Genomic DNA, 25,461 nt, shown 5'->3' on the forward strand with positions numbered 1-25,461 from the left:
AAAATGGAGAGCAAGAGATATGAAGGGAGGCAGTCCTGAGAAAGAAGACGAGGGGTGGGGCAAGGGAGAGATGAAAGGAAATTTTGCACAGATGGTGTTTGCCGTTCCGCTGGAAGATATTTATTCATAGGGATGTGGCTTCGGGCACTGGCCATGTCTGGATTTGAAGAATGGGTGGCAATCATCTGAAGGGCTCACAGCCAACCCCTCCCTGGCCACCACACACACACACTCACACCCTGCACATTTCCAGCTGCAAATGATGACACATTGCCAAGCCCCGCCAAAGACTGCAATTGTAGCCCAGAGCAAGGAATTCCCTGAACTCCAAACAGTTACAGGATGCCTTTCTAATCCAGATCGGGCAACTTTCCTGCTTGCAAGGGGAAAGGACCTTGGCTTGTCCAAAGTGGGCCTCCCTTCTTCTTGCTGTGAAACCTGATTTCCTCTCATTTGTATTTGTTAAAATATCTGTAGCCCACCTCCCCACCCACCCCCTCCAAAGAGGGCCCAAGGCCACTTACAGAGCATACCAAAGAAAATAATCCACAAGGAAACCAGGACAATAATTCGAAACATGAGCTGCTAGAAAATTAAACACATGAAGCTTCACTAATGAGCTAGGGACCATATACTTCACCACCTGATTGCCTTACATACTATCTGCTGCTTTAAATGTGTTCTCCTATGTGCTACCTGTGCTTCAGGTATGATCCTACTGGGTAGCTGTATGTTGTCTATAATATCAGTCCTAGAATAGCTTATGCTCTGTTTCAGCATTTCTTCAACTCTGTATTGGATTCCTACTGATGCTATGTCTTTGTAAACTTATATTTATCTACCCTATGGCATTTGTTTATGGAAATGTTCCTGATATTGACTGTATTAATCTCACACTGTGTAATGCACCTTGAGTCTCAGTGAGAAAGGCGGACTCAAAATGACATAAATAAAAATAAATAAGATGCAAGACATTATTTCATGGTGAAAACAAAACAGCCAACAATCACCAATACCCTGCCCGCACTGATCCAAAGGCCTTCTTAAATTGAACCATCCTGCTAGATTTCCTAAAGTCTAGCAAGATTGATAGGACTCTAACATCTGGCAGAAGGCTGTTCCACATGGGTGGGCTACTGTCAAAGAAACCTGCCTGCCGGCTAAAGCTAATCACTGCCCGGGGAGAAGGCACTGTAAGCACATGTTGTAAGGATCCACACTAGCACATGGGCTTAGACAATTCCTTAATTACATGGCATGGTGATTTCGTCGATGTTTCCTCAAAAAAGAACTGGCTCAAATAAAATTACATCCCATTAAACTGGCTGGGTGAGACCTGTGAGTTTTGCAAGACCTCAGCTGTTCTCTGGGCAAGGGAAATTAAGCTTTGCCAAACATGAGCTGCTAGAAAATTAAACACACGAAACTGCCTTCCGCTGAATCAGACCCTTGGTCTATCAGCTTTCCAGGGTTTCAGCCAGAGGTCGTTCACATCACTGACTTCAGTGGATATGCTGGGAACTGAACAAAGGAAGTTCTGTACCACTGAGCCACAGCCCCACTTGTAAGTTCCTTCTCTGTTTTGTTAAAAAGGAGGTCATGCACAGACACATTTGTAGATATTATGTGGCCTAGTGACTTCTCTGATGTTTCCTCAACAAAATCCAGCTGCCAAGTGAGCCATCTATTTTTGCAAGGCCTCAGCTCTTCTGCAGGCTAGCAAACAAGCTTTGCCCAACGTGAATAGCCAGAAAAATCCCATCTCTGTTTAAAAATGCAGATTGCTGAGCATGCTGACCCCTGGCTCCAGCCCTGGTCCTGTGCCCCTGAATCCCAGCGCTGATACCATTCTCCTTTACTGGTCACCTAAGCCCTCTTTCATTCTTACCATGAGGTGCCTCACAACATCCTTTGCATTGGAAGTCTCCCAAGGGGTTTGGGACAGAGTGTCTCGGAGCTGTCCAACATCATCAGTGAGAAATCAGACACCCTTTCAGCAAAGGTTATGGACCAGGCTTTTTTTCAGCTGGAACGCGGTGGAACGGAGTTCCAGCACCTCTTAAAATGGTCACATGGCCGGTGGCCCCGCCCCCTGATCTCCAGACAGAGGGGAGTTGAGATTGCCCTCTGCGCCGCTCCAGCGGCGCAGAGGGCAATCTAAACTCCCCTCTGTCTGGAGATCAGGGGGCGGGGCCACCGGCCATGTGACCATTTTCGCTGAGAGCTATTTAAACTTTTAAAAAATCCCCCCTTGTGCCAGCTGACCCAAAGTGACGTCATTGTGCGGTCCTAAGTTCCACCACTGAGTTCCATCACCTCTTTTCCCAGAAAAAAAGCCCTGGTTATGGAAATACCCACTCCGCTTCTGCGACAAGCAGTCCTCAAACCTCAGAAGCAGCACCACAGGGGTCTGTGGCCAGACCTTAGGAGGAGAGTGTATACTAAAAACCAGAGGAGGCCTTGAGGAATAACTGCATTGGATAAATGCACTTTCAATACACTTTAGCAATTAGATGCAGAGGAGTTAGCCTAATTGCCTCTTCTCTCTCCTCCCCTTCTCCCCCCTCCTCTTCTATATTTGACCAGCCTCTGTACCATGCATCTGACGAAGAGAACTTGATTCTCGAAAGCTTATGCTACAATAAAATTGGTTGGTCTTAAAGGTGCTACTGGACTCTTTTTGACTTTAGCAATTGTTTGCAACTGGATTTTCCTGTGTCTCCGATTGGCCATTGGAGACCCAGTCAGCAGATTTTTTTAAAGTTGCTTTGACAGCAGCTGCCAACACAGCACAAGGATATTCACAGTAGGACCGAATGTAAGCTAGACATGCAAGAAAAATATTTTTAAACAATATGTTCATTTTAAAAGGCACCCTGCTAAACAGAGCCTCATCCTGAAATGTTGAAGCATTACTATTAGCGTTATGCATGATCTCATTCTCGAACATTTTGTAGTCGGTTCCATCTTCTGCAGCAGACGTTTTTTACTTGCACTCTGTCCAAATTCCAAAGGTACCCAAAGGCTCAAAAAGATTGGGGATCTCTGTCCTAGGCTGATAACTTCCACGCTAGCCCGTTGCATTCATAGCATCATGGGTTTTTAAAGAGCAAATTGCAGCACAGCATTTTCTGTGTAGTCCAGGTTTGGCAAATCTTACTGTCCCAGCCTGGAGAAGAGCTGAGGTCTTGCAAAACACTTGCTCAAATTAGCTCTAGAATGAATGCAAAGTAAACCAATGAATTTTGTGGATGTCTGGAGGTCTTATTGATCCAGCCTGGGTTCTGGATCAGTCCTTGGTATGCAGTAATGACATCAACAGCAGGACAGACAGCAGGCAAAGTGGATGACTGCAGTACACCCTAGGGGGAGGCTTTCAGCTGTGTGAGATGAAATTGGAGGATGGACACTGCAAGGGTCTCAGACCTGGCCAGCAGCACCTGGCCAGCAGCACCAGCACTGGGTTTGGTTCTGACTGCACTGAAAACTGGTGAGCTGGCACCAATCACTGTTGCCGCTGAAAGTTTGAGCCAAGCGGTCCCTGCAGCACTGGCAGGGATCCCGGGGCTTGCTTCTGGCCAACAGCAACCTGCCAGGGTAGCACCCCTCCTGAACCTTTCCCTGTAATTGAAATGGCCAGTCCATCCTGAAGAGGGGGTCGCTCCAGTGCTGGCTTACGGACATATGTTGGGGAATGTGTCAATCAAAATACAGGCTACGACGACACTGTTGCCAGACTCCAAAAGAAGAGACCGAAGACCTTGGAACGTTTTTGCCCTCACACTTCCCCTTTTCCTGCTTTTTGTTGACCGTTCTCATCAGAGGAGCCAGAGATCTCCTCTCCTTTAATGTCCCCCTTCCTACCCTCCTGTTTCTTATCCTGGACAGGTCGTAAATCCAGCCTGAAAATAACCACCAGCTTTGCTTCAGACCTTGTGAAATATTCATTTGTCTCTCTGCCTCACCCCCTCCTCCTCCTGCACAGCCATCTCCTGCTAAGAGATGATGAAGCAGGAACCGATCGATGCTATTGATCTGAGCAGATCTGAGCTGGGTAAGAGCTGATTGAAGCGGGTATAAACCATGGAACCCCTGGGGGGGGGTGCTTTGGTCCCATGTGACTCATGATGGAGGCCTTCTGAGCTGAGGCTACTTGCTGAAATGGTTTTAAAAGGGGATTAGACAAATATATAAAGGCCAATGGCTGTTAGCCATGGTGACTAAAGAGAACCTCCACGTGCAGATCCAGAGGAGTTAGCCATGTTTGTCTGTAGTAGCAAAATAGAAAAGAGTCCGGAAGCACCTTTAAGACTAACCAACTTTACTGTAGCATAAGCTTTTGAGAATCACAGTTCTCTTCTTCAGATGCATGGAGGGTAAGAAGAAACTGGTCAGATATATAGGTGGAGGGGGCGGAGGGAGTAGATGCAATCAGTAGCTTCTGATAATGGGATCAGTTACTTCTGATAATGAGATAACCATTCATAGTCTCTATTCAATCCAAGCCTGACTGAGTCAAATTTACAAAAGAACAAATGGACACAAATCTGACATTAAAAATTGCAACATCCAGAAACCAGTGGGAGAACACTTCAATCTATCAGGACATTCCATCAAGGACTTAAAGGTCACCATAGTTCAACAGAAACTTTTCAAAAACAGAATCCAATGGGATCAAATGTAAATTTGACTCAGTCAGACTTGAATTGAACAGAGACTATGAATGGTTATCTCATTATCAGAAGTAACTGATCCCATTATCAGAAGCTACTGATTGTACCTACTCCCCCCGCCCCTCTCCACCTATATATCTGACCAGTTTATTCTTACCCTCCATGGATCTGAAGAAGAGAACTGTGATTCTCGAAAGCTTATGCTACAGTAAAGTTGGTTAGTCTTAAAGGTGCTACTGGACTCTCCATGTGCAGAGGCAATCTACTGCTGAATGCCAGCTGCAAGGGTAAAACAATTGAGGAAGGCTTTGGCCTCAAGCTCTTGCTGATGGGCCTCCCAGGGACATGTGGTTGGTCACTGTATGAAGCAGAATGCTGGACATGGTGCACCTTTATCACAGCTCTTCTTGAAGTCTTATGCTAAATCAGAGAGCAACAGAATACTTCAATTAAAACTGAGACAGAAGGATTGCTCCATTTCCTCCAGAGGGGGATTGGGAGGAAGTAAAACCAGAGCAATTAATCGAGCAGAGATGCGACAGGAAGCCCCCTCCTTCCAGCAGCTTTTAAATAAAGGTATTTCTCAAGGCTTCCCGTTTCCCTGTACAATATGGAATTATTCAAGCTTCAGTGCTCTATTCTTTCTAAGGTTCCACAGGGACAGCAACACCTGGAGCCACGCTGAAACCAAAGCAGCTTGGTTAGGAGCAATTTTACACCTCCCTTCAGAGCTATTAATGCCTCATTAGCACATTGTGGAGCTGTTTCAGGACTGCAGAGTACAAGGGAACTGCATTCCCTTTGCAGCAGCTTGGTTTTGCCACACAGATCTTGCCTTTATTATGTGCAGGGATGAAAGTAAACACATATAGTCTGGTAGGGTATACCAATAAGGAAGGAGCCCAAACTTCCCATCTTCTGCTTTGAGCCCCCTTCCCAAGTACTAGTAAGACATTTAGGTTCCTTTCACCCCTGGAGTATGTGTCATGGGTACGGCCTGCTGCAGGTTTTGAAGTGGTAACCAGAAAGACGATGGCTAGATCTTCCATTCCTAGGCCACCCATCCACTGCCGGACCCCAGAGGGAACTGCAGATAGACTTGCTGACCAAGGCAGCTTCCTTCAACTGATGCTGTAGGGTCCAGGTTGGGAAATTCCTGGAGATTTTGGGGGTGGAGCCTGGAGAGGGTGGGGTTTGGGGAGGGGAGGGGCCTCAGAATGGTATAGTGTCATAGAGTCCACCCTCCAAAGCAGCCGATTTCTCCTGGGGAACTGATCACTGTCACCTGGAGATCAGCTGTAATTCCGGGAGATGTCCAGCCACTGCCTGGAGGCTGGCAACCCTATCTGACAGAGATGCTTTTGAATGCTTCTGCCCCCTTTCTGCCCACTGCTGTGCTTTTAGTAGGCAGACCAGAACCTAGACTGCGAGGTGGGAGGGGGAGGTCAAATCCTGATTCTCATAGCTTATTTGTTATTTGTTCCTGAACAATGCAAAAATAACATTTATTTATGAAGCATTGGGCTAACAGCTACACATCTACCTGCCTTTTGCATCTTTCCATCACATGCGTAAATATATATGCTGACTCTCAGCTTATTTTGAAAGGCTTTTATTTATTCAAAACATAAATGTAGTAAGGAAAATGACAACTTGGAATGTGGACACTATATTATCAAACAAAAGAATTATATAAACACTTCCTCATATTTCCCCCTTGACCCCCCGTCCCCAAATTTCATATATTTACAGGGGTCCCTTTATTTTCTTGGTCTAGACCACGGGTCCCCAACCTTTTTGAGCCTGCAGGCACCGTTGGAATTCTGACACCGTGTGATGGGTGCAGCCACGAAATGGTTGCCACGGAAGGTGAAGCCAGCCACAAAATAGCTGTCGCAGCTTACCTTCAATCACACAGCTAAGATCCTTGTGCTATGGTGGTAGCTGCTGCCAAAACAGCATTTTAAAAAATCCGCACAGCCAATCATATATTCAACAGCCAAGTAGAAGCCTTGCTTGGGCAAAGCCCCATCTGGCCTCACCTAGTTTCTAAAAACACTTGTCGAGTGCCAGCAAAGGTGCTGGCGGGTACCATGGCACCTATGGGAACCCCTTTGGAGACCTCTGGTCTACATAGCTGACTGTTCGAAGCCAATTCTACTGGTCTGCATTTGTGTCCTGAGCACCTCTCATTCAGATATCTATTGCTCTGGCTTCCTTAGAGCTGTTTTGCTATTCGATTGATTTTAACCCACCATTGGGCTTTGCTTACAATTGGGACACTGAAAACTGATTGAATTCTACACAGGGTAGAGATACATTTTATACACAAGAGGGTCAGAATCCAGCACCAAAAATAAGGAGAGTCCTATAACTGAGAGCAGTTTAAAAAAAAAATGCCCCAAGCTGCGATGAGAAGAAGAAAATACTGGCTTGTAAAACCATCCAGGGGGGTCACGGCTAAACCATTTAGATAGTTACAGCAGAAAGGTCAATCCGTGGCTATGATCCATGATGGATCAACAGAACCTCCATACTCAGAGGCAGTATACCTCAAAATACCATTTCCAGGGCAGTCAAGACAGCAACAGGGACAGACTTTGACTTCTGTGATTTGCTTGTGGGCCCTCTGATTGGCCAATACAGGAAACAGGATGCTGGACTAATTGGTTGGATCTAGCAGGGCTTTTCTAATGATCTGAAGGACTTTAAAATTCATTTTCATACTGCATCATTTCTGCCACTGATGCATGCCCCAGTGTTTCGCTGCGTAGTGGGAGGTCGTAATCCCTCCCTTTTACACAGAATAGCCACAGAGCTGCAATTTAAATGGGAAATCCAGCACAGAGAGGGAGAGAGAATGTAACACTTTCCCCTTGCTCCATTTTTCTATTAAAAGTTGTTTTCCTTAAGCTGTTTTGACACCCTCATTCCAACTATTATTTCTGTACATGGGCTGTTTCCACACTACTCACCTTCATCCGGAATGCTGTGGAACGTCGCGAAAAAAACGCGGAAGATAGCGTCTTCTCGCGTGAGTTTTGCACATCGCGCAAAGACGCTATCTTCTGCGGTTTTTTCGCAATGTTCCGCAGCATTCCAGATGAAGGTGAGTAGTGTGGAAACGGCCCATGTTTTCTTGAATAGGGCTTAAAGGAGTCTGGGATGCTGATTTCCAACAGAAAATTCAATATCCTCTGTCCCTCTGCCAGACTCTGTTTAAATTGTAGCCCCGTTTCTGCAATCGGTAAAAGAATTAAAAAATCTCACGGTGGGATGGGGAGGCGCATGGAACTTTCCATAGTGGAAGGATTTGTATGGGAGTCTTGGACACGTGAAGTTGCCTTACCCTGAATCAAACCATCAGGCCATCAAGGTCAGTATTGTCTGCTCAGACTGGCAGCAGCTCTCCAGGGTCTCAGGCAGAGAGGTCTTTCACATCGCTATAACTTAACTCTTTAAACTGGAGATAGTGGCGATTGATCCTGGGACCGTCTGCACGTGAAGCAGAGGCTGTTCCACTGAGCCACAGCCTTTCCCCGTTCTTGGATGTCTGTATTCATTAAGGTATGGAAAAGGTGTGCGTGGGGGGACAAACAGTAGTGGGAAAAGGACCTTTCTATGCAGTGTACATGCCAATTATATACAAAGATGTACATGAGACACTCCCCCCCCCCCCACACATACATGCACCCATGTAAGGATGTACACGGAACAGACAGCATCACACTAACAAGTCTTGGGATGTGGCTTCCTTGCTGGGGCGCACCTGAGGATGCACGCTTGGTCTCTGGCATGCTCTGCTGTCAGATGTTAGTCTGGAAAAGAAAACAGATGGCAGGTTTGCCCGGCCAGGGATACAACTGAGGCTGTACTCCATCTTGAAGTTTTACTATTCCTTACCACCATGCTATTTTTTAAAAAGATGCCTGGGCTAAAGCTTTGTCCTAACATCAGATGTGCGGGACTGCTCTATGTCAGAGCCAAGCTGAACCACCAGTTGTTCACAATAAGAAGCCAGGCCAATGTCAAACAACTTTATACCATCTGGTGGAACTCTGTAGGACCCTTGGGTCATCTGATCCTTGTTCAGCTAATAAATGCAATACCCTTTTCTGCCTATTTGTTGTGGTGGCGCTGCATTGTAGCAGAGCACAAGCCCTCCTCAGACAAGTTGCCATGGAGGTGCATGGTGGAAAGTGCCTGGTTCTTGTCCTACAGTCCCTTAAGTTTGACCCTTACTCTATAACCTCAGTGGAGTATAATACCATGTAGTTCACCTTCCCAAGCAGCCATTTTCTCCAGGGGAGCTGATCTCTGCGGCCTGGAGATCAGTTGTAATTCCAGGAGGTCTCCAGGCCCCATCTGGAGGTTGGCAACCCTAAACTTCTGCACATGACTCTACAAAGCTGCCCGCTTGGTCTTTGGTGTGCCAAGTGGACAGGAACAAAACTTCTTGAGCTGAACAGGAACTTACGGAAAATGGTATGCTCGCTTCATAATGGAACTAACCTTTAGGAGCTGAGCAAATGAGTATACTGAAGTCACACTATTACAAATACTATCCTGGGAGTGGTTCCCATTAAATAAGATGGGGCTTACTTCCGCTTAGACCTGCTTAAGCTTGCTCCCTGGGGCTGATAACTGCAAACGTCAGCACGATCACTAAAATTATGTGTGATTCATTCTGCTTCTGATAGTCATGCAGAAGGGCGAGGAGATTACTGAAGCTCCACTTTAACCACTGGAAAGATTGTTCAGCAATTCTTCTGGTTTCTGGGCATGCCACAGGCATTTCCTACTTGTTTCCAAACCTACCACAAGGCCTAGAAATTTGCTTTAAAACAAGGGAGGAAAAGCTAAAAGACCTGAACTCTGCACCCGCCAACACATTCTGCAGTTTTCACGGGACTATAGGGAACAGGGGTATGCACATAGCCCTGGCTGTACCTTCCAGTGAATCATAGTAGGTTGCAGAGGGCACCAGCATCTTCTGAGTGATCGCAATTGTGCACGTTCCAGCGGATGTGGGAACAGCGCAGGAGGGATGATTCGTCGCCTTTGCACTTGAGGTTGTCGAGGAAAATGTAGCCAGTGCCTTGGCCGTACTGTGCTTCCCCCGAGGCAGCTAAAGCAACCCCACAGCCCAGCTGCCGACACACCACCTTCACGTCCTTGAGGTCCCAGGCATCATCACATACCGTCCCCCACTGCGACAGGTAGAACATCTCCACCCGGCCTTCACAGCGGTGGCTGCCATTGACAAGACGCAGGAAACCTGTGAATTGGGACCCCAGAGAACATCATGGGAACGACAGGGGAAAATCTAGGATCCATTCTCTAATTCCCATCTACTCTCACTCTGTGATCTACTGTTTGTAGTCTTGCTGTAAGCAGTCGGCCCAGCCCCCACAATCTTTAATAGCTATTTAACATGGCTACCTGTGATATAAAATCACAAGACCCCTGGATTAAGATGGCAGTTTGGCCTGCAAACGGGAATTCCAGCTAGCAGTTGCTGAGTCCCACCCAGGAGACCCAGGCATGAATGGAATGCCACATGTAAATGCAGTGTGACCAGTGGTTTTACAGTTTTACAGTCTCCCCAGCTCTGAAAGGAATCCAGAGCAACAAAGGTCTTGCAGAGTCACCTCCATTTAACACATTCCTTTCCCTCCTTCCATGATGAGATCTCCTGCCCGTGACTGAGGAGCAAAACAATTGGCATTCATAAATATTTATAATTCATTCCTGGGAAGGTACATTCCCCAACTAAATTCATCAACATAGCTCCAGTGGACTTCATTAACAAACTGCCTCTTTTGTGCACTTCCAAGAGAGACTTTGCATTCTCTTTCACATGCCCCGGCAGCTAGCAATCAAGGTAATCAAACCTTTTGTTACTCCCAGGAAATGACCATTGGAGTCTTTGTTCCAACGGCCTGGTGAGCTCTCCCACCTCAGGGCATGTTTTACCCTATAAGAGTAGTGCCCTGGCCTCATTCAAATCGAACAGTACATGCTTACTGGATCCAAGGCACTGTTCCTTTGAGGTTGCCCTAAGCCTCTTGCTCTCCTGGCTGAGAACACTGGCGTTTGAAGCTGCCCTCTTCTCCCGTGGACTGGACTACTCTTCAGGATAGGTAGATATACTTTTCCCCTCCCTCACTCTATTCCAACTTCTGACTAGCTTCCTAGGACTCTGTGTATGTGTAACCATTTTATTAATTATTCCTCTGTATGTTTGCTCCTTGAATTTAAAGCACCAGCCTTGTCTGCTATCTTGGAAGGGACCCCATAAATTGGTAAAAAAGATCCCGTAGTTACTGCCTCTTGCATAGCTGTCTAACTTGCTGCTAATTCCCCCCACAATACTCTTATTGCAAGAAGACCAATTCCGGTAACACTGCCCCCAACATTTGGGGAAGGTCCATCTAGTTATGAATATTAAGGATGAGCAGATTCCCACAATGCTCTTTGCCTATCATTCTGGAATTTCTCTCTGTGCTGCATTCCACACTTCCTTGATTCCAGCTTAGCTATGAGAATTATATTTGATTGTGTAACCAAAAGGTCTGTTGACCGTATAATAAACTTGGTTGTAGTTGTTGATCTAAATTTCATTCCAGAATTGGAACATGCACAGATTGTCACAGGTCTCAGTTCTTATGTGTTTCTTGCACAAGGGTAAACCTCTACACAAAACTACAACCTATAATCTTGATACTGCTGCAAAATGTAATCAAATCAAAATGGCTTAGTCACTTATCGATGCACATGTGCACACTAGAAATGTAGAAGTGTGTGTGTGTGTGTGTGTGTGTGTGTGTGTGTGTGTGTGTGTGTGTGTGTGTGTGTGAAGAAAATGAATCAAAGAATCTGAAACATGGGAAGAAGTCCATACGAAGTTCAGAAATAAAAATCAGAACAATTGCTAAAAGATCCGTTGTACTTCAGAAAGAGGCTAAGACAATGTGCTACTCCAGGAAACTTTCAAAGAAATTTGGATTTAGCAAATGTAAGACACTAACAGCGTGGACAGACAGCATGGTATAGTGGTTAGAGTGTTGGACTAGGATCTGAGAGACCCAAGTTTGAACACTCTGTCAAGGAAGCTCGCTGGGTGACCTTGGGCCAGCCATACCTTCTCAGCCTAATCTAACTCACATCTACCTATCCTTGTTGTGAGGATAAAACAGAGAAGAGAATGATGTAAACTGTTTTGGGTCCAAAGTAGGATATAAATGAAGAGGAAGAGAAAGAAGAAGAGGAAGAAGAAGAAGAAAGTTAAGATCTTGTGGGATTTCAAAATCCAAAGGGATAAGAAGTTAGAACATAATACTCCAGGTATTACTGTGGTTGAAAGTAAGGAAGTCAAACTAAGTGATACGGCGATCCCAGGTGACAGTACAATTGAGGAAAAATAGATTGGAAAGGTAAAACAAGTCAGGTTTTAAGATTTGAAGTTCAGTATATCTGGGGAAAATGTACAATAGTTATTCCAGTAGTGATAGGAGTGCAAGGGGTGATTCCCAAAAGACTAACATCTACGCAATATTGGCATAAACAGGGTAACAACTGGACAGCTGCAAACAGCTGCAATACTTGTAACATGCTGTATACTAAAGGCTATATCTCACTCACTCCTAGATACTTGGATAAAATCGGAGTCAGCGAGGGACCAAAAATTCCAGCCCAGATATCTGATGGACTGTGATAACAATTCAATGGAGAACTTGGCGATCATTTGGGGGGCAGCATCTTGCCCCATGCTCAACATACCATCCCTGGGACGAGTTGTGGTCGCAGTGGTGGTGGCAAACCTGTCTTCTTGGAAATGATATTCCGATTCTTCCACACCTGCATCTGGGAAAAGGCAAGGGTATATTTCGCAACAAAATGCCCTTGCAATGCACTAATCTAGAAAAGCTTTTGATTTTTTTTTCTAGAGCAGACCTGCTCCTTTTCGTCAGTTTCTGTTTAGGGCCAGATACATCTTGAGTGGAATATTGCACTAAACTAGGTTCTGGCCTCCCAAAGATTCTGCCCTGATCTTGCCTGTCAAAGGCATGATGTAGACAGTGGCAACTGAAAGACAGGTGCAGAAGTTCCAGTGAACACTTGTACATCCTATTTTATGTGTGTAGGAAAGAGCCAATGTGCGTTCACTCTACTAATGATACTGGGGACCGGTACCTGGATGAATATACGGTTTAAATCACCTGTTCAGCTGTACATTCAGTGTAATATGAGAATTGCTCAATGCACATATTTTTTAAAAATCAAGTGTACGCTGTACATGGATTATACATGTGCTCACTGTAACTTGCGCCCAGGGCGATTGCCTATAAGCAGAGGCCTTTCCCCATACCTGTGACCTGAGATTCTTCAGGCAGAAATGTCTGTGTCCTTTTGCATGCAAAACAAATGAACCCCCATCTCTTTTGGCCATACCTTGTTATGATACGTAAGCATCAAATAACCTTTTAGTTTAAATAGCAGGGTAGGAATTGAATCAAGGACCACAGCAATCATGCACATTTCTCACTTCTGCATATGACGCCAGCATCTTCGTGATGGCCGCAGTTATGTTGCCCCCAGCCCAGGTTAAAGCACTCGGCCAAGTCGGTTTCTGTGCCAGAACAATCCACGTTGTCCAGAAGGATGGGTCCAGTGCCATAGCCAAAGTACCCCAGCACGGTGGCCACCAGCGCTGAGCCACAGCCCACCTGCCGGCAGACCACCTGGGCATTGGGGAAATCCCAGTCATCGTCACAAACGGTCCCCCAGGTGTCCCCATACAAGACTTCCACCCGGCCCTGGCAGCTGCTGTTTCCATTTGCCAGTCGGAGGCCGCCACCTGCTGGACAGATGGGAGAGACCAAAATGCCATCATACAATGGAATATACAATCCAATTCATTCCCCACCCTATCCTCTACAATCTGGTGGCCTTGTGAAAATTACATAGCTTGTCTTTGCCCTTCTGCAGGGACTTCCAAATCCACTAGAAGGACATTTTAGTTTCTACAGATTCCAGGCTTTTAGGGATAGCCGATGCCACAGATTAATCTAGATGGACAGCCGTGTTAGTCTGTCTGTAGCAGTAGAAAAGAGCAAGAGTCCAGTAGCACCTGTAATACTAACAAAATTTGTGGTAGGGCAGGAGCTTTCATAAGCCACAGCTCACTTCTTCACTGCTACTGAACTCTTGCTCTTTTTTACTTAATTTGAATTTTAAAAGGCCAGTTCATACATTACTCACACACAAGCCGGGACTGGGGAAGTCAGACGTGAATTGTGGATTCATCTGTAAGTTGTAGGTATTCCTCCATTCCTGTGTGCACATTGTCAAATTTGAATCAGGTCCATGTAGGCTTGCCAATCCTGCATCGGCAAGCCTCAGGAGCTTTCCGGAGGCAGAGCATGAAGAAAGAGAGCATCACTAATGTTGTGACATCACTTCTTGGTGAACACCAGGAAGTGATGTCACAACCCCCCACCCTGGCACCACCCTGGGAATTCCCTCAATCTCTATGGTAAAGACCATGGACATTAAGGAAATCTCTAAAGTATCCTGAATGGTTACCAGGAAGTCACATCAGCATCTGCATCAGTCCATACACACATCTCATTTTTTTTCTCCTCCTTCTTGGTCAAGAGAGCTGCCAATGGAGCTTGGGGATGTGCACTTGCAGGCAACTGGCAACCCTAGGTCCATGGCACACATGTAGAAGGGGCTTCAACCTCACCACTGCCATGCTGTTCCCCAACCTGAAATGATCCCAAGGGTGTGCTCTTTGTATCTTTGATGAAACTCACATGATCCCTGGAATACAGATGGACCAGACAGCATCCCCAGGACTATTCCAGATCAGGAAAATGAACTGAAGCCCCTTCTCCATGCACACCATTGTTCAAACTCCCAATCTGAAACAGGCATTGTGCAGACAGGAAGCAAGGACAATAATCAAGTGGAATCTGGGAGACTGAGAGCTAAGCTACAAGAGAAGAATTACATAAGGAGGAGCACGTGAAGAGAGTCGCAACGTTAGCCAGGAAGCTGAGTTTTAAAAGAGATAGGAGGGCTTTGTCACTTTCCCCTCTCTACAGATCCCTGCTCAGAAGTTGATTTCCTCTTCACCTCCTAGAAGGGGAGGTGAAACTGACAGAGCCTTCAGGAGGCAAAGAGGAAATTAACAAGCACTCTGATCAAATCTCCCTGGCTCTGTAGAGAGGGGAAATTAACAAAGCCTTCTGATCTCTTTTAAAACTCAGCTTCACAGCTAACACTGTGACTCTCTTCATGTGCTCCTCCTCGTGTAATTTGTCTCTTGTAGCTTGGCTCTAAGGTTTGAATCCCCACTCTGCCAGGGAAGCTTGCTGGGTGACCTTGGGCCAATCTCAGCCTGATGTACTACAGAGGTTTGCTTTGAGGATAAAATGGAGGACAGAAGAATGATGCAAGCCACTTTGGGTCCCCGTTGAGGAAAAAAGCAGGGTAGAAACCAAATAAGTACGTAAGTAAATGATCAAAATAAAGTGCACCTACTTGACCCTCAAAATATTTTCCTGGTCCAGGATTCCCAAGACTGCTGTCTCCCTTATATTGCTTAAATGATTGTGACTTTGAAAACAGAAAACTGCTCGGATGAGGCAATCAGTAACTTCATTAGCTTCAGAAACATGCACGTTGGATTAAAGGAATTTTTGTACATCCCAAAGCTTTTCGTTATTTATTGTGGACCTTTTTCCTAAATAAGTGACTTTCGAAATCACTCTGGTCCAATGTATTTGTTTCTGATGCTAATGAGCCACAGATGCTCAGGCCTGGCCATCGAGTCAGAGGGGCTAGGGGCTGCTGTTGGTTATGTCTTGGCAGGCAGGGCAGCCCCATATAGCAAAGAAGACTGCCTGCAGCCCTATTTCTTACGCTTCTAGAGAGGTTTACAGACCAATGCCACCGGCCTTGTTCCCAGCCACAGGACTTACTTTTTTCCAGCAGCAGAAAGGCAGTAGTCATCATTTCAGTCTCAGGAGAGGCCTGATCTTGGCTATCTGTGACTGCAAAGGTACGTACCATCAGAACAACATACTAGTGCAAACACAACCATCTGCAAAGGAGCAGGACTTCCTCCCTTACCCCATTCTGCTGCAGCCCACTCAGAGTCTCCCATTCTGTGGGGGGGGGGGTGTCAGTAGACCCTCAGGAACAGCAGAGGGGGTCAAAGGGAGGGTCTGCAGTGGGAGAGGGAATCAGCAGAAATCGCAGCCTGCTCCTGCACAAACAGGAATGTCATTCCACCAGAGAAACGGAGTGAATGGCCTTAGTCCTAACTGACTGCCTCCCCGACAGGGCATTTTGGTATTATCCATCCCCTGTTTCTTTTCTCCAGAACAGAGTACTAGACTTTTCAGGCAGCCCTGCTGTTGTATCTTGAACAGTATCCATCAAAATACAAGCTCCTTCTTGGATGATGGAAAGTGCTCTCAAGTCATAGCTGACTTACGGCGACCCCTGGTGGGGTTTTCATGGCAAGAGACAAACAGAGGTGGTTTGCCATTGCCTGCCTCTGCAACCCAAGTCTTCGTTGGAGGTCTCCCATCCAATTACTAATCAAGGCTGACCCTGCTTAGCTTCTGAGATCTGACGAGATCAGGCTCACCTGGGCTATCCGGGTCAGGGCAAGCAGCTTCTTGCATCCATCAAAATGTAAGCTATTCCCCAAGATCAAAGAGCTCACCCTCCTGCTTACCCACGGCTGTGTCGGTGAATGAGTCTTCATAGATGGGGGCCAATGAGGTGGTGATTGGCGTGACCGTCGTCAACCCAAGTCCTGCAAGGATTGATAGCATTCGAACAGTCGAAGAAATCAGTTAATGGGATGGCCGTGCTGTGCCTTCAAAAGCGCAGTTCATTCATGGATTTCTTTGACTCAGAGTCAACAGTTCGACCCTAGCATCAGGCAATCACCTGTAAAGCTCATGCTATTCTAATAAAAGTGTAGCAGTTACTTTTTAAGAGGCAACGGGACACTTTGAATATGTATGGGAAATAAGGGTAACAGGGATATTGTAGATTGGCGTGGAAGAGGAGGTATTTGTGATTTTGGCCGCACAGGGAGGTGCAAAGTTTCTGGAAATATATACAATACAGCTCTCTAGTGTCAGAAAATGGCATAGCAGGCGAAGTAGGAAATTTTGCTTTAAAGGTGGTGCAAAAGCGTTCCTGAGCTCCACATGGGCCCAATTCGGCCTGTTTGGGACACAAATTGGCCCAAAACGAAGTGCGGAAATGCTCCCACAGAAGTGACGTCACTGCGCTCCTGAGGTGCCTGCCAGTGGTGGGCAATCTCTGGGAGCATGCCCCCTCCCACCGATTGCTGGGTGATTGGCGGATGAGGGGGCAAATCCCTTGGAGTCTACCAGCCATTGGTGAGCACCTGGGAACCCTAGACCTGCAAGAACTTGTGGGAGGTATCTCATTTTCCCTTCCCCCACTATGTCCTCTTCCCCCTCCCTGCCTCTCCATTGCATCTTCCCTTTCCTGCTTCCTTCTCTCTTTCCCACCCACTTTGTCTGCACCCATCTTCACCTCCCCCTCACAGCAGTCTCTCCCCTATGACCCAGTTGAGTGGTGCTGGCTGAGCCAGGCTCAGTTGTATCTGCAAAGACTTGTGCAAAGACTCTCTGGGAAGCGAATCTGCAAAGACTTGTGGGAAGGTACTTCACTTTTCCCTGTATCCCCTTCCCCTCACTTTTCCCTCTTTCCCTTCTCCTGGCAGCCTCCATATGCTCACCTTTCCCTATGTCATTCTCTCCTTCAAACCTACTAAACAACTTATCTTTTACCTGTTCCATCTTCTTCTATGTTTATTAATTTGCTTCATTTACATACTGCCTTTCACCACAATGGGGGCCAAAAGGAACTTACATCATTCTCCTTGCCTCCATATTATCTTCACAATAACCTTGACAGGTAGGTTAGGCTGGGAGTATGTGACCAGGTCAAAGTCACCCAGTGAACTTCCGCAGCATAGAGGTGATTCCAATCTGGCTCTCCCACATCCTACTCTGAAACTCTAACCGCTGCACTACTCTTGGCTTTTTGGGGGGCGGAGGGGGGTGCTATTGAACAGCAGCAAGCAGCCAGGTCTGGATGAGACATGCCAGTCACGTGGTCTCAGGTTGCCCAATGGTTGCTTCTGGGCGTGGCCCCATATGAGTCCTCCCTCAAAGGCCAAAACAGCCCCAGAAAGGGCCCTGACCCCTCCCTTTGCCTTTTCCTGACAGAAACCAAACCTGGGAACTGTTATGGTTGCCTAGCAACAGCCACAGAGGGCATTTGATTCTTAAAGCAACAGAGGCTCCTTTAACCATTGGGGGGATTAACCCCCTCAAATATATTTTTTTTAGATTTCAGAGTTCTCTACAAACTTGGGGCATTTTTCAAGTGTGTAGGAAGATCTGTCTTGTCTGTTTATGGCTCCAGTCTCCAGATTTAAGTATCCTCAGACCAGGGCCACTTGGCTATTAGTATATGTTTTTTGTACTGTATTTTTGTTTTTAGCTTGGGACTCAATATTCTTTTAAAAACTTTTTAGTCTATTTATAATTCATTGCTTCTTAGCTTGCTGCTTCTAGTACTGTTGGTATTAATAATTACTGGTTTCTTTTTATTTCTGTTTTCATAGCAGTCACTCTACAGTAAAGTGTCTGGTCCTCATACCAAACACCAAGGCAGCATACATTAGAAGAACAACTGAGCTCTGTTTCAAGAAAACACATGTGAAAATACATGTTGTTAGTCTTTAAGGTGCTGCTGGGCTTCTATTTTGAGTTATTTGGCAAAAAACAAGCCATCGCAGATCAGCAGGGGATTTCTACATACTCTGGGGGACTGGGTAAGCAGAAAAACATGAGCCTGCAAATAAATGGAAAGAAAATAACAAAAATAGTCTGATCGTCAGCACTAAACCAGGAGACATGGATTGTTGAGACCTGCCAGGATTCAGTTAAAGGAGGAAAAGAAAAATGGAAAATTATCCCACTCAAACCACTAGGATTTACGGAACTGCGGTTGTGGATTGGGGAGGTATTTCCATCCTAGTCCCCCTCCCATAATTCCTTGCAGTTACCCTGCTTGTTGTAGTCTATTTATTTATTGTAAATTGACTGCATATATTAGAAGGATTATGGGTAGCGCCAACCTCCATTATGTGTGGCTGGAGCAATAAAATCAGAAGTCCAAACAAGGCTTATGAAGAAGGGGTTTATCACCCGGCCAACCAGCTGATTCCTCTCTGCACCTCCAAAAGTTCAGGGAACATCTCTCCTCTCCCCGAGACATTTACATAGCTGAGTAAGACAACCATTGAAGTTTGGCCTCCTGGCTTTGTTACCTGAGCAGATGACCCCTGCATCCTCATGATGGCCACAGTTGTGGATGCCCCAGCCCAGGCTGTAACAAGCTGAGAGATGTGGCTCGCTTCCATCGCAGTTGACATTGTCCAGGAGGATGTGGCCTGTGCCATAGCCAAAGTAGGCGTTGGTCCTGTAGTCCACGGCGTGGCCGCAACCCATTTGCTTGCACACCACACCGGCATCACTCAGCCCCCAGTCGTCATCACAAACCGTGCCCCAGTTTCCTTTGAACAAGATCTCTACTCGGCCTTGGCAGGAATTGGCTCCACGCACCAATCGTATGCTCCCATCTCCTAGGGAAGTTCAAAGAACCGTGAGCATAAATTTTAAATCTAATTTTAAAAAGGGGGGATTGTTGTGAGCCATCTTGAGCTTTGAACGTTTTGCAATATGGAAAGCGCATATGGACATATATAGATATTTGAAAATCTTTTACAGATACCTAAGTATATATTTGCGGATAGTGTTTTGTAGCCAACACAGTTTTCTTTCTTTCTTTTCCTGTTTTTTTTCTCCAATTTGCTTTTTTATTTTTATTTTTTATGTTTTTGCACTAATAAATGTGTATGGATTTTTATTGTATTTCAATATGTTGTTTTTTATTGTATTTTTGTATTTTAATATGTTGTTATCCTCCCTCGGCCCGCTCGCGGGGAGGGCAGAATAGAAATTTGAAATAAATAAATAAATAAATAAATATTAAAAATGGGAAGGGGAGGGAGTCACGATTCTTGATGAGAAAACAGAGCCATTGCTAGGTCATGGTAGTGTTTTTAATAACATCAACATGCAATTTATATACTGCCCTTCATGAAAAATTAACACCCACTCAGAGCGGTTTACAAAGTATATTATTATTATCCCCACAACAATCATCCTGTGAGGTGGGTGGGGCTGAGAGAGCTCTGAGAGAGCTGTGACTGACCCGAGGTCACCCAGCTGGTTTCACGCAGAGGAGTGGGGAATCAAACCCAGCTCTCCAGATTAGAGTCCTGCCGTTCTTAACTACTACAACAAACAGGTTTTATTTTCACTTCTGAAACAGAGAGAAGCAAGGAGGGGCTGAATATCAAGTTAATCTTTAGAAAAAAACAGATAGTGCCCCCCTCTGAAAAAGCACTCACTTTTTCCATTTTGAAGTGAGGGGGTGGCTGCTTTGCTAGTTGGGTCTCTTGCAGCTTGTGTGGGCAGCAGCTCTGCAAAGACAACCAACAGTGGGAGCGTGAATGTGGATCAATCTTTTCGTCAAAGCCCTGTGTACAATAGCTCCCCTCTGGCCACCTCCGTGTACACATATATACCACCCCCCAAGTGTCCCTCTTAACCAGCATTTTAGCAGGGCTGCAAAAATTGAATCAATCCGGGAATCAATTACAAAGGCGATCCCAATTATTTGCAAAGTGGGTTTTGTTTATCATTGAGCACATGTGCATCAGTAAGGTAAGATCGGGTATATGTGAATGAAGGAACAGAAAGCCATGGCAAACCACACATGCTCCCATTTCAGAATTAATTTCAGAATTAAAGAAGAGTTGAATACAGTACAAAGGGAAAAAATCCTGTAATGAAAGGAAGTCCGCTCCTTTCAAGATCTGGTGGCAAACTGAACACACAGCCAAAAGCCCCTCACATCACAAGCAAGTGGAAGCAAACCTTTATACCATTACATGTGACAGCCACATCCTCGTAGTGGTAGCAGTTGTGGATGCCCCACCCACGGCTGCCGCACTCGCTGAGGGCTGTCTCCCGCCCTTTGCAGTCCACATTATCAAGGAATATGGGCCCGTGACCCCGGCCAAAGAAGAGGGTGGCCGGCATTGCTATTGCGTGGCCGCAACCCAGCTGGCGACACACCACGTTGGCATCCACGATGTCCCAGTCATCATCACACACCGTGCCCCAGGTATTGTTGTAGAAGATCTCCACACGCCCCTGGCACCGGCTGCGCCCATTGACCAGCCGTAGATCTGGGGGGAAAGAGGCCACCAGTTAGAAAAAAGGGTTTAGAAGGATCCCTATGCTAGAGAGGAAGAACAAGGGTGGACTGAAAGGAAGCAGGAGATGCAGATAGAGAACATATCCCAGAATCCTCTGCTCTGAAACAAAAGAATTCTGGGATGTGTAGTCAGTTGGCAAAGCACCTGTTCAGGCTGGGGACAACATATGCTCCTTTAAAACTTCATCTTCAGGAGGACTTAGCATCCTACATGCAATGGGAGTTTTCTGCCTCCCAGATGCACACAGGCTCTTTTCTGTTTGCAACCAAGGCAGGCAGGAAGTAGCAGCTGTAGCCTCTCACCCCCACACAGAGCCACAAATGTTGCATGGCAACCAAACAGTGGTTTTACCTTAGAGTTTCTGGTGATTCCTAGAGTTACCCTTTCTCACTTCCAGTGACAATATCAATATATACAATGTACAATGTACCAAGGCCCAGGAACGGAGAGTATCTGAGAATGGCAGGAATGTTCAAGATAGTTGTATTGATGGAGGGCCAAAAGATATTCAGATGTATGAGAAACTTGTAATCACTAATTCTACATAGACTTTGTTAAGACAAGAAGTAGCAAGAAAAACTAAGGATTGCTATCTGTTTCAAGAAGACGTTTCAATTATGGATAATCTCGTTGAGTGTATGAAGTCAAAAGATAGTAAGTTAACTAATAATTTGAGTCTTTGAAGCAGCGATTGTTAAGAGAAGGTTCTGAAACCCTATAAATATGACTAGCTAAATTGATCGAGGGCTTCGAAGAGGCTCCTTGCCTGTGACCTTCATGTCTTTGGATAAGATACTTTTTTGAACACATGTAATTGCTCTCCTTTATTGCTTTATGTGGGAGGGAAGGTGGCATGGTTTAGCCCAGTCTCGTCAGATCTCAGAAGCTAAGCAGGGTCAGTACTTGGATGGGACACCACTGAGGAAGACTCTGCAGAGGAAGGCAATGGCAAACCACCTCTGCTTCTCACTTGCCTTGAAAACCCCAGCAAGGATTGCCATAAGTCAGTTGTGACTTGATGACACTGGCCGTCGTCACACGGGCCCTTATTTCGGCAGTTTTGCACTAGAAATCGTTTCTTCTGTTATCGTTATTAGAACAGATTCTCCCATCTCTTGACAACTGCTTGCACTTCCAGTCAGTCACATTAAAAGGGAAAAGCGCAATTCGACGGTCAGTCAAAGTGCCTCCGGAAACAGGGCCCTAAAAATCCCGCCCCTTTTTTTAATGTTTTTCGCATATTTGTGCTATATCACTCTTCTATTATACCAATGTTGTGCTGGGCCAACCCAAAAGCCAACCATGATAGGTAGCAGAGGTTTTCCGCCCATGGCAGAATAAGGCTATAGCACTATAAGGCTGACTTAAAAAAAAAATTACTTTGAGGCTTAATTGCGGGTTGCGCTGGGGCTTGTGGGAGTGTAGGGCAGGAGAATCAGTGTTAGGTGAGACAGATGATCGAGGAGAGTGAGCGTTTTGGTGTTGCAAAGAGTTCATAGTCGATCCAGGGCATTCACATGGAAGTGGATAAAGATGACATAAAGAGTCACAATGCGTGAATTGGGGAGAATGGCGAAATCGCAAGAGAGCTGGAATAAAGTGAGCATTCAGCGGGAGATGGCACTAGTTTGGCGCTAAATTTATGACCGTGTGATGATGGCCACTGTACACACATGCAGTGATCTATGTAGTTATAATGGATGGTATAACTTTTTGTTGATTGAGTTGATATTAAATATATCGAATAATTATTTTGTAATAATAAAGGGTTAAAATGGAAGCAGAGACTCCATAAGTGTGTTACCTATGTACAATACCTGGTAATGAAACCAAGACATTATCTGTGGTGTACCCCTTAACAGGAGTTAAATGATTTGATATAGGAAAGCTAACTAGACACTCAAGACTTCTTAAGTGCATGCCTATATTTGAATCAAGCCTGACCAGAGTCATGCAGAACAAACGGTTTTCAGGTGTATTTCTGGCTTTTTTGTTTCCTCTTGTGCATGTACAGGTACAATGGAAGGTTGATATAACTTTGTGAAAATGATGATTACAAAATAAGATAGAGAACAAAACCAGGAGCCAGGAAGAAAGTAGGGGAGGGGAGGAGTGGTTCATTGATGATGAACATGGCAGAAGTGAGTGGGAGTGGATGGGAGGGACATACAAAACTGCAAGAAACTTGGCTCAAAATCAGCTTGAGGAAGAAGATCGGGATAAAAGTGATCTCAAAAGAACTGGGAGGGGAAAAAAGGGAAAAGAAGAAAAAAAGTTAAAACTAAAGGCAAAAAATTGTACGCGGAAACCAGGAGATAAATCGAAACAGTATGGGGACAGAACCAACAGAAAAAACCTGTGCAGAAAACCCTTTATATGCTGAATCAGACCACTGGTCCATTGAAGACAGAATTGTCTATTCGGACTGGCAACAGCTCTCCAGGATCTCAAGTAGAGGTCTTTCATATCACTTGCTACCTGTTCCTCTGTAGATGTCAGAGATTGAGGGCCAAGCTACACATGACGAATGACACTTGAATGGCAAGTGGATTGAGTGGAGGGCAAGTGAACAGGGAGAAATACACTTGCCGTTCAAGTGTCATTCGTCATGTGTAGCTTGGCCCTGAACCTGGGACCCTCTGCATGCAAATCAGCGGCTCTTCCACTGAGCCACGGCACCTCCCCAAATCAAAAAGGACTTGTAATATATAGATATAACCTCAGTGCACAAACCCTATCCCCTCAACATCACATGTGGAATAGACTGAGGAATTCTAAAATCCCACATTAGCCTGTCACAGTATCTCAGAAACTCCATAGGAGCTCTTTTAGAAATACTATCAATACCCAATAAACCATAGCAAAACACCAAAGAGCAGCTGCCCTGTATATGCAGAACTCCTCTCTAGAGCTACTATAGGAACAACCCTTCAGGATGGTTGTTGTGGGTTTTCTGGGCTGTATTGCCGTGGTCTTGGCATTGTAGTTCCTGACGTTTCGCCAGCAGCTGTGGCTGGCATCTTCAGAGGTGTAGCACCAAAAGACAGCGATCTCTCAGTGTCAAACTGTGGAGGAGATGTTAGCAGGTAATTTATATCTACTCAGGAAGGTGGGTTTGGGTTGCGTCCTTACAGGATGACGCAAACCCACCTTCCTGAATAGATATAAATTACCTGCCAACATCTTTTCCACACTGTGACACTGAGAGATCGCTGTCTTTTGGTGCTACACCTCTGAAGATGCCAGCCACAGCTGCTGGCGAAACGTCAGGAACTACAATGCCAAGACCACGGCAATACAGCCCGGAAAACCCACAACAACCATCGTTCTCCGGCCGTGAAAGCCTTCGACAATACAACCCTTCAGGAGTTGCTCGCCCAGGTTCCCGGTGATTCCAGAAGATACAGCTCCCAAATTCAGAAAGCTAGTGAACAACGGCATAATGTTCCTCACAGAGCAATGGCAAAAAGATCTCACCTGGAATGGGCATCACTGCAGCCTTGGAACCACGGGCTGAAATAAAGAAGAGAGAGGTTGAACTGCTTCCCTACATTCACTCTGAACAGTGGAATACTAGGAAGGGAAGCTAGACAACTTTGCAGAATATAAGGCTATTCAGTAAGGACTGTGTCGTTTCTGGCTTTTTGTACTTTTCCTAGCCTGTAGCTGGCAATTCAGCAGCAGAAAAGCAGAGAGCTACCATAGAAATGCGGGAGGAGGCAGGCTGGAAACTGGGTGCACATGAGTCCCTGGCCAATGATGTCACTTCCTCTATGACCCAGAAATGACAGCATCGTACCGCTTCTTTCATATTCATCCCAAAACAAAGCAGGGCCATTTGTTAAGAATTCGGCCCTGGCACGACCCCATCACTTCCAGGTGCAGAAGTGACGTCATCAGTTAAGGACACAGATGTGCAGCTGGTGAGTATGTGCACCAAGAAGACCGATCTAGGCCTCACCTGGAAGTTAGCAACCTTACCTGCTGTACTGAAGGAACAACTCACCTGTTGGTGAAAGGAGAAAGAGGGGGCCCAACGTTGACAGAATCACCACAGAAGGCAGCGCCCAGCATCCAGGCCACCAATCTCTATTCCTCTGACTTGGGCAGGGACCAATTCTCATTTCTGCTTCTCACTGGTTACACAGAGGATTCCCCAAAGGTCTTCCAAGGAAATAACTGGAAAAACCACACCTGGAAATGAAACATCATCAGTCTTAAGATGGGCTGAGCTTTCTGTCGATCAGATTTTCTCCTGCCCTCCCTCCAGGAAGCAAGATGCCAGACATGATTCTTCTGTCGTCCATTTTACCTTCCTGTGAGCTCTAACCTGGGTAGCCCAGGTGTGCCTGATCTCATCAGATCTCA

At 45.8% G+C, this 25,461-nt stretch overlaps 1 protein-coding gene across 1 annotated transcript; it reads right to left on the reverse strand.

Moving 5' to 3' along the window:
* Positions 1-9,634: 9,634 nt before the first annotated feature.
* On the reverse strand, positions 9,635-25,217 carry SSC4D (scavenger receptor cysteine rich family member with 4 domains). The gene is made up of 10 exons (XM_055001825.1): positions 25,100-25,217; positions 24,571-24,606; positions 20,758-21,063; positions 20,221-20,292; positions 19,075-19,389; positions 16,429-16,509; positions 15,665-15,736; positions 13,222-13,536; positions 12,456-12,539; positions 9,635-9,975 (listed from the first exon to the last, which is right to left on the reverse strand). The coding sequence occupies exons 1-10, from the start codon at positions 25,215-25,217 to the stop codon at positions 9,635-9,637; spliced, it is 1,740 nt and encodes a 579-aa protein (XP_054857800.1).
* Positions 25,218-25,461: the final 244 nt, after the last annotated feature.

The sequence above is a fragment of the Eublepharis macularius genome, chromosome 17, assembly GCF_028583425.1.
Source record: "Eublepharis macularius isolate TG4126 chromosome 17, MPM_Emac_v1.0, whole genome shotgun sequence".
NCBI lineage: Eukaryota > Metazoa > Chordata > Lepidosauria > Squamata > Eublepharidae > Eublepharis > Eublepharis macularius.